At 33.5% G+C, this 10,501-nt stretch overlaps 1 protein-coding gene across 1 annotated transcript; it reads right to left on the bottom strand.

Moving 5' to 3' along the window:
* Positions 1-4,723: 4,723 nt before the first annotated feature.
* Positions 4,724-9,495, bottom strand: LOC143071210 (glycosyl hydrolase YngK-like). Its single transcript, XM_076245377.1, has 3 exons — positions 9,425-9,495; positions 6,679-6,721; positions 4,724-6,184 (listed from the first exon to the last, which is right to left on the bottom strand). The coding sequence occupies exons 2-3, from the start codon at positions 6,719-6,721 to the stop codon at positions 4,776-4,778; spliced, it is 1,452 nt and encodes a 483-aa protein (XP_076101492.1). The 5' UTR covers positions 9,425-9,495; the 3' UTR covers positions 4,724-4,775.
* Between the last annotated feature and the right edge of the window lie 1,006 nt (positions 9,496-10,501).

The raw sequence follows: 10,501 nt of genomic DNA, 5'->3' as shown, positions 1-10,501 counted from the left end.
CAGAATACAGTAAGAAATGTACACTCCATAAGGAAAAAAACAGTACAGAACACATTAAGAAATGTACACTCCACAAGAAAAAAAAACAGTACAGAACACAGTAAGAAATGTACACTCCATCAGGAAAAAACAGAACAGAACAAAGTAAGAAATGTACACTCCATAAGGAAAAACAGAACAGAACACAGTTAGAAATGTACACTCCATAAGGAAAAAACAGTACAAAACACAGTAAGAAATGTACACTCCATAAGAAAAAAACCAGTACAGAATACAGTAAGAAATGTACACTCCATAAGGAAAAACAGTTCAAAACACAGTAAGAAATGTACACTCCATCAGGAAAATACAGTACAAAACACACACTTAGAAATGTACTCCATAAGGAAAAAACAGTACAAAACACTGTAAGAAATGTACACTCCATAAGAAAAAAACCAGTACAGAATACAGTAAGAAATGTACACTCCATAAGGAAAAACAGTACAGAACACAGTAAGAAATGTACACTCCATAAGGAAAAATCCAGTACAGAACACATTAAGAATTGTATACTCCATCAGGAAAAATCAGTACAGAACACAGTAAGAAATGTACACTCCAGAAGGAAAAACAGAACAGAACACAGTAAGAAATGTACACTCAATAAGGAAAAAAACAGTACAGAATACAGTAACAAATGTACATTCCATTAGGAAAAAACAGTACAGAACACAGTAAGAAATGTACACTCCATTAGGAAAAAACAGTACAGAATACAGTTAGAAATGTACTCCATAAGGAAAAAACAGTACAAAACACTGTAAGAAATGTACACCCCATCAGGAAAAAAACAATACAGAACACAGTAAGAAATTAACTCTTCATAAGGAAAAAAAACAGTACAGAAAACAGTAAAAAATGTACACTCCATAAGAAAAAAACAGTACAGAACACAGCAAGAAATGTACACTCCATAAGGAAAAAACAGCACAGAACACATTAAGAAATGAACACTCCATCAGGAAAAAACAGTACAGAATACAGTAAGAAATGTACACTCTATAAGGAAAAAACAGAACAGAACACAGTAAGAAATGTACACTCCATAAGAAAAAAACAGTACAGAATACAGTAAGAAATGTACACTCCATACGGAAAAAACAGTACAGAACACAGTAAGAAATGTACACTCCATAAGGAAAAAACCAGTACAGAACACATTAAGAAATGTACACTCCATTAGGAAAAAAACAGTACAGAATACAGTTAGAAATGTACACCTCATCAGGAAAAAACAGTACAGAACAGTAAGAAATGTACACTCCATAAGGAAAAAAACAGTACAGAATACAGTAAGAAATGTACATTCCATTAGGAAAAAACAGGAAAGAACACAGTAAGAAAAGTACACTCCATTAGGAAAAAACAGTACAGAATACAGTTAGAAATGTACACTCCATAAGGAAAAAACAGTACGGAACACAGTAAGAAATGTACACTCCATAAGAAAAAACACAGTACAGAATACAGTAAGAAATGTACACTCCATAAGGAAAAACAGTACAGAACACAGTAAGAAATGTACACTCCATAAGGAAAAAAACAGTACAGAACACATTAAGAAATGTGCACTCCATTAGGAAAAAACCAGAACAGAATACAGTAAGAAATGTACACTCCATCAGGAGAAAATAGAACAGAACAAAGTAAGAAATGTACACTCTATAAAGGAAAAAAACAGAATAGAACAAAGTAAGAAATGTACACTCCATAAGGAAAAAACCAGAACAGAACACAGCAAGACATGTACACTCCATAAGAAAAGAACCAGAACAGAACACAGCAAGACATGTACACTCCATAATAAAAAAAAGGAACAGAATACAGTAAGAAATGTACACTCCATAAGGAAAAAAACAGTACAGAACACATTAAGAAATGTACACTCCACAAGAAAAAAAAACAGTACAGAACACAGTAAGAAATGTACACTCCATCAGGAAAAAACAGAACAGAACAAAGTAAGAAATGTACACTCTATAAGGAAAAACAGAACAGAACACAGTTAGAAATGTACACTCCATAAGGAAAAAACAGTACAAAACACAGTAAGAAATGTACACTCCATAAGAAAAAAACCAGTACAGAATACAGTAAGAAATGTACACTCCATAAGGAAAAACAGTTCAAAACACAGTAAGAAATGTACACTCCATCAGGAAAATACAGTACAAAACACACACTTAGAAATGTACTCCATAAGGAAAAAACAGTACAAAACACTGTAAGAAATGTACACCCCATCAGGAAAAAAACAATACAGAACACAGTAAGAAATTAACTCTTCATAAGGAAAAAAACAGTACAGAAAACAGTAAAAAATGTACACTCCATAAGAAAAAAACAGTACAGAACACAGCAAGAAATGTACACTCCATAAGGAAAAAACAGCACAGAACACATTAAGAAATGAACACTCCATCAGGAAAAAACAGTACAGAATACAGTAAGAAATGTACACTCTATAAGGAAAAAACAGAACAGAACACAGTAAGAAATGTACACTCCATAAGAAAAAAACAGTACAGAATACAGTAAGAAATGTACACTCCATACGGAAAAAACAGTACAGAACACAGTAAGAAATGTACACTCCATAAGGAAAAAAACAGTATAGAACACAGTGAAAATTGTACACTCCATAAGGAAAAAACTGTACAGAATACAGTAAGAAATGTACACTCCATAAGGAAAAAACAGTACAGAACACAGTAAGAAATGTACACGCCATAAGAAAAAAAACCCAGTAGTGAACACATTAAGAAATGAACACTCCATAAGGAAAAAACAGAACAGAATACAGCAAGAAATGTACAGATCATAATTAAGGAGCCAACGCAACAAAGTACACTAAACAATATACACTTCTTTAGGAGCCAACGGAACATAACACAATATAAATGAACAAACCATGAGGAATAAAACGGAACAGAAACAATAGGAAATAAACTACAAAATAAGGAGCCAATGGTACATAATACAATATAAATGTACACACCATAAGGAGCCAATGGAACAGAGCACAAAACATATATATACCTCATTAGGAGCCAACGGAACATAACATAGTATAAATGAACACATCATAAGAAATAAACGGAACAGAACACAATAGGAAATGTACACATCATAAGGAGCCAATGGAACATAACATAAAAAGAAATGTACACATCATAAAGAGCCAATGGAACAGAGCGCAACATGAAATGTACACACCCATAAGGAGCCAACTGAATAGAAAACAATAGCAAAAGTACAAATCATAAGGAGCCAATGGAACATAACACAGTATAAATGAACAAATCATAAGGATTAAACGGAACAGAACACAATAGGAAGTATACTCCCAAATAAAAAGCCAATGGAACAGAACATAAAAAGAAGTGTACACATCATAAGGAGCAAACGCAACAGAACACAATAAAAAAATGTTCTTATCATAAGTAGCCAACGGTACATAATACAACAAAATTGAATACATCATAAGGAGCTAACGGAACATAACATACTTAGAAATATATACCTCTTTAGGAGCCAATGAAACAGAACACAATATAAATTAACACACTATAAGAAGTAAACGGAACAGAGCACAAAAGGAAATATACTCCCAAATAAGGAGCCAATGAAATAGAACACAAAAGGAAATGTACACATCATAAGGAGCCAATAGAACGCACACAAAAAGAAATGTACACATCATAAGAAGACAACGTAATAGAACAAAAAAATAAATGTACACAATATCAGGAGCCAATGGAACAGAGCACAAAAAGAAATGTACTTCCAATAAGGAACCAACGGTTCAGAACACAAAAAGAAATGTACACATGATAAGGAGCCAACGGAACAGAATACAATAAAAATATTTACACAGCATAATGAGCCAACGGTTCAAAAAAAGAAATGTCACACGATAAAGTGCATCATTTTCAAAGAATGAAAAAATAACAATAAGGAAGAAAAGGTGGTCTCGTCAAGTTGTTATACATTTGGTTATGAGAATTTACATTAGATATTCAAAAACCAATAAAAAGACTATTGCAAGGTATAGTTGTGTTTTATGTGTTTGAATCTTCACATTACTTATTTTATATCGACTATATATACTGCTGTTTACTGTCAGCCAAAATTAATAGTAATAGTTGTCTTGATATGAGATTTATTATTGATATGTTTATGTTGTGTTTCCTTGTTGACTAAACATGAACATTGTTACTATAATTGAATTTTAGAATCTGGATATATATCACAAAAATATAACCCATAGTTTTGGTGCAAATCAGACTGAAGGAATCCCACGAGGGATATCAGTTGATTTTAGTCATTCATCCAAGATTGCAAAGCAAAATATTTTATAAGTATCAGATATATATATTTATTTTGCAAAATGTTTAAAGATACCAAAATCTCATTGTTTATATAAACCATACAATTTTGAGAAACGGGCTGGGATACTCACAATCTTACCCCTTTCATTTATCTTTGATGACAAAAAAATTAAATAAATAAAAAATTGTTGTCACAATTTAACACAAATTAACATTAAATGTTTTTTTTATTGAGAATATGTCAATGAGATAGTAACCCAACTATATAGGTAAACATAATGGCCAATCAACTCGTGATGGCGTCAGTCAAACTTTAAAGAATACCCGCCCAATCAGAATAGAGACCATCATAGACGTTATTCTATTTTATCATATCATTTAACTAAAATTTTATGCAAAGTTTTAACCAATAACCGAAGTAAGCCCAATTGTAAACCTCTCCTCCGTGCTTTGTATTCCGATCCTGTTTAATGAAACAATTACATAACTTCCAATTTCAGTAGCGGTGAATGATGTAGAATCTTGAGGCAACACAGTAACAAGACCAAAAACTTCCGCTATGAAATGGAAAATTGCCCACGATCTCACATGACCACTTGTATCTGGGGTCCAAGAAACGTTATGTCCATGTGTTTTAACATTTGACGGTTTCGGTGGGTTAGGACAGGACAGCCATGGCATTTCCGGTGTAAGAGCGGGTGAAGTATATACATTTGAATGAAAAACGTCACTCATTCCGTGCATATTCCCCACAAAAACTTTTGCACTAAAATGGATATTTCCAAAACTTTTTCGACTTTCTCTTGAACGAGATATTTGGACCTGCCTTTCCAGCTCATTGGGAGACCAGTGTTTGGCAAACACTGCGGAGGCATAATTTGAGGTGTAAACATGGTGTTGGTGAGTGTTTTGGTCTAACCACCAATCCAAAAGGGCAGGATAACTTTGAGCAGGAGGGTCTATTTGCCAATACAGTTGTGGTGCAACATAGTCAAGCCAGCCATCTTTGAACCATTTTCTCGAATCCGCATACAATGATGTGAAGGAGTTAAATCCATGTATGCCATGAGGGTAACCGGGTTGCCATATACCAAAAGGGCTAATGCCGAACTTGACATATGGCTTGATTGTTTTGATACGCGTCGACAAATTTTGTATTAACGTATTGATATTGTTACGCCGCCAGTCAGATAGTCCCAAGCTACCACCACTTTTTTTGTATGATGAGTAAGTATGAGAGTCTGGAAAGTCTGTGCCTGAAACTGGATAAGGATAAAAATAATCATCTATGTGAACCCCGTCAATGTCATATCTAGTGACCACATCAAGAAAGACTTTAATAGCGTGATCCTTAATTACACTGGCCCCTGGGTCCATCCATAAATCATGACCATACTTATACACGTACTGAGGATAGATATGAGCAATGTGATTTTGTGCTAAACCGACACTCGAAGAACTTCCTGACCGTGCTCTGTACGGATTGAACCAGGCATGTACTTCAAGATTTCTTTTATGAGCTTCAGTAGTGGCAAATTCAAGTGGATCGTAGAACGGAGACGGTGCTTTCCCTTGTTCCCCCGTTAAGTAGTAGCTCCATGGTTCTAGCTTTGAACTGTATAAGGCATCACCGGCCGGACGTACTTGCAATACAATTGCATTGAAATTAAGTTTCTGTAATTTGTCTAGAAGGTTTATCAGTTCGTTTTTCTGCTGATTTGTCGTTAAATGTCGAGAAGAGGGCCAATCAATATTCGCTACTGTTGCTACAAAGACACCCCTAAACTCCCTGGCAGGCCATGATGAATCTTCTGAAAGGATATAAAAGAATTATTGTTTTACTTTCACCTTCATAGAACACAATTTATGATGGTCAATCCCGGCTGTGGATACAAATATTTATTGACATTTTAGATTATTTGAATAAACCTTTTATGGATTTGTGCATGCTTTTTTGTTATCAATCCTTTCATTTTGTATTTCTTGAAATAAAATTTTCATGCGAAAGGTAAAAAAAGTTAGATTCATCGCAAAAAAATGATAAAAGAATACGACTCTGTTTGATTGAGGCTTTGTCTTTTTAAGATGTATATGTTTGACTTGGCTAGAGTGTTGGCTTCTGATATAGTCAACACATCTCTGATCAAATAGCATAAACCAACCAAACTTGAAATTTCCCTATAAGTGTAATTGAGTCTCATTGTGGCTCACAGAGAAGGGCATACATATATTTATTTTAGTTTTCCTAAAAAACCTTTGTGCGAAATTTGCCTATGTACGTTTTCTATATCATACTGGAACTTACCCGAGTAAACCAGCACTGGGAACAAAAACAATAGTCCAAACATCTAAAAAGAACAAATAAAATTTATATTGACAAATACACATAATTTTATGTTGAAAATCTTTATAATTGCTGAAACTTTTTAAAATATACTCTCAACTGATCTACAACAGCCTCTATCGAGCCTTTAACAGTTCTAAGGATAAACTATTGTCCAGAACGTCTGCTCATTTTAACCATACCCCGGTTAGATAGCTGAATAATAAAGTAGCTATTTGTGTGATGAAGGTAAAGGAATCAACAGTTTGGTTATTGCGATAACCATACCGAGTAAATATTATTTACAGATATACCATGCTCACAAGAGGTATTTGGCAAGAATACCGTTTAAGAGGTTGACAAATGTCCAGAGACGTTAGGCTAGGGAAATTTGTGTACCTCGAAACTGATATTTTTGACAAATACCCCTTGTGAGCATAATATAATTGTTTAATTCCACCGAATGTGTGAAAGAAAATCTCAATATATATAGACAATTTGTGAAAAATACAATTTCTCAAATTTAATCAAAATACAGCATTATTTCTTAAGGTGGAGTTATATAAAAAAATCACAATGAAATGGGATTTTAATTACTTTAACTTCATCAGTTGTATTTCATCACTTATTAAGTGCATCTGAAGCGTGTTACTTGCGCGTCTGTTGTACTATGGAAACATAAAAATACTATGCATGCTTCTCTAAAATAGGTTAATATATAATTAAGTAAAATTGGTGTTTCCTTGTGACATTTTTAGCCAGTACAAAAATAAGATTTAGAATCAACGACAAAAACAATTAAAAAACAAAACAAAACAAAACCAAAACCAAACAAACTAGTATATCCTGCTATTTATTCGTTTGTTATAATCAGAGTTAATTAAGAAATATAGATTTGTTGGAAATTTACACATGGCCTGGGCCGTTATATTCGAATTTTATCCTGAGCGTTAGCGAGGGATAAAATTAACGAATATCACGGCCCAGGCCATGTGTAAATTTACAACAAATCTATGGCTTCCATGAATTATTTCGATTCTAATAGGACAAATACGATCATTAAAAAACTGAAGCGATGATGGGTATACCGTGTGTGTGGCTGTTCTATTTTACCCACTGTTCGATAAATGTAAAACAAATCTAATAAACCTGCATGAATGATTTCTTAACTAACCGCTAGAAAAAAATGTGATTACTTTTTTTACTTCTCAGTAAACCCAACATTTGCAATTTTAGATTTGCATTTTTTATCGTAAGCTACCGTCAAATTCACTGTTGACATGTTGTAACCAAGGAGCCGCCATGTTGACTTGCTGAAATCAGTAAATGTGCGAATATTGCAATAGAAAAGAAAACAAGCAACACCTACCTCAATACTTTATTTTAATGCAATTGTATCCGAGTTTAGAAGGTAAACGCAAAAGAAAAACCTTCAGCTTTGACGTTTTCATTCGTATGACGTTATGTTTTGAAATGACGTTAATGCGCAAAAATCATTACTGGAATTTCGCGGAATTTTAATTTGTTTTGTTTTTGTCCATTTTTCCGTTCTCTAATGTGTAAATTCTTTTTGTTATGCATCAGAATCAGAATAAATGTTCTGTAGGGTTTTATTCAATTGTAATTGTTAACACAGCGAAATCCACAACCGTTTACACATAGCTTACGATACATGTGGATTTACGTGGGATGCATATTTAAACAGCCATTTGTGTACATCTTGGAGTCTGCGCTAAGTATAGATATATCGAGAATTTTATCACGGTGTTGTTTACAAAGCGAAAGAAGCACGTCATATTAGAATTGATGACAACATGTAACAAGTCGGATATATTGTTATTTGTTTTCATAATTAGTAATTTAAAGGGTCCAGGTAAAAGCAAAAAGTACATAGTGTATTTAACCCCATGTTTAAAATTGTTAAACAACTGGGCCCAGAACGTTTCCGTTTGACCTTAAAATCAAAAGCGTCCATTCGGAGAACGTGCTTATCTTAATCAAAACGAATTATATTTGGAAGGAATATGATTGTCCAACATATGAAAATTGGGCTAGCTATCCTGTGTCAAATCGGTAATAAGATAATTGTGTGAATCTACTATACACGATGCACTTTATGAATTATGATCAAACTTCTTTTCCAAAAATACATGTTTATTCGAACACAAGCTAGGTCATCTATCATATTATATTTTATATTATGATATGTATAATTGCAGTCAAAACAAACATCTTAAGATCAGACACTTGTCTCTGAAAAAAATTAATTACATTTATATTATGATTTGATACTGTCGTTATCAGTAAAGTACTTGTATTTATTTTCAGAAACAAATGCCTCTGGTCTAGAAGCTTGGATATAACTTTTGGGATTAACAGCAACAAACTACTCCATGAGTATGACAAAATATGCAGGAATTGAATAAATCTTATGAATTATTAGCATCCTCAGTTGCAGAAAAATCACAACGTCGATCTGATGTCCGAAATATATGAAACACAGATAAACATAAGTGCAGCCCCGGCGAGGACTTGGAATTTGTCCTAAAGTACAAAAACAAAAACTTTGCCTTTGACTTTGTCATTTGTCATTGTTATTGAGTTTTTTTGTAAATACTATACTTTCATATTTGTCATATTATATAATAACGAGATCTCTGACAAAAACATGAACAATAATGATAGATCATGATATGGTATCTACAAACTGTAGTAAAAGTAATCTTACCTGTAGCAGTGACTGACCCTCAGTTTGTATGTCTTATCTTCTATATTTGGGAACAGTTTATATAAATATATGTTCCTGACTATACTTATCATTTTAACGACTAACTTGCTTGATCTTAATAATTGTAAGCTTATTATTTTTGTCATAGTATTTTGACTTGGTATATCTAACATAAAGATTCTGCAATTCATATAAACTTTGAACGTTCGCGCACGATGTTCATCGCATCCAATACCCGGTTCAGTATTGACAATCCTCGGGTGAATCCGCAGCAATTTTTCAAATTAGACGGAAGAGCGGATTCCTCCCCCACCCCGAAGATGCAGAGCTTAGACGAGTGCGGACAGGGTTGCGTTCAATATCGTAGCAGATACACAGAGCCACGTATATTTTTGACTACTGAACGTGTAGCTAACCTTCATGTAGCTGTTATCTAGATCTATATTCTGATAGGCTAGCTACTCATTCATTCTAAACTCGGTATCTTTGGGGGAATCCGTTTCTCCGTCTAATATGAAGGAGAATCTACGTATCCATGTGTATCTGCTACGATATTGAACGCAACCCTAATTTTACAATGTCAAGATTTGCGATTCACCACGTGTGCTACAAAAAGAACAAACACAAAAATTTACAATAAACATTAAGAAAATGACAAACATACAATAAGAGAGGATAAGTAATGAATGCATATTTATAGAATTTTAAAGTACAGCTCTTTATAAGAACCAGGCAGAGTGCCATATACATGTGATATATGGGGGGTTCCAGATTTTATCTATAATTGGACTAATAGAAGCAATAAATGAATAAAGCTCAAAAAATAATTTTTAGTGTGAAAATATGAGTGGTTGCCATGGTAACGGACACACTATTTTTGGGTTGTTAAGCATTGTAAAATCATTAAAAAATCAGCTAAATCACCACATTTTAGAGCCTGATTATGAATAGAATCATGCATTTTTCATTTATGTTCATATGTAACATTTATACAACTTGGTTTAAGCTTCATTTTAGTGAAGATTGCATGTCAACCAAGTTTGTATATTTTTTGAAAAATTTTGCGAAAAAATGCAT

Source organism: Mytilus galloprovincialis, chromosome 4, assembly GCF_965363235.1.
Source record: "Mytilus galloprovincialis chromosome 4, xbMytGall1.hap1.1, whole genome shotgun sequence".
NCBI lineage: Eukaryota > Metazoa > Mollusca > Bivalvia > Mytilida > Mytilidae > Mytilus > Mytilus galloprovincialis.
Note: the sequence above shows the minus strand (reverse complement) of the source record. Positions and strands in the feature narration are given on the sequence as shown.

Coding starts and splice junctions, on each gene's coding strand:
- LOC143071210 (XM_076245377.1), bottom strand. CDS start 6,721: ATGTTTGGACTATTGTTTTTGTTCCCAGTGCTGGTTTACTCGG. Junction 6,185..6,678: donor CCCAGTGCTGGTTTACTCGG/GTAAGTTCCAGT, acceptor ATATCCTTTCAG/AAGATTCATCATGGCCTGCC.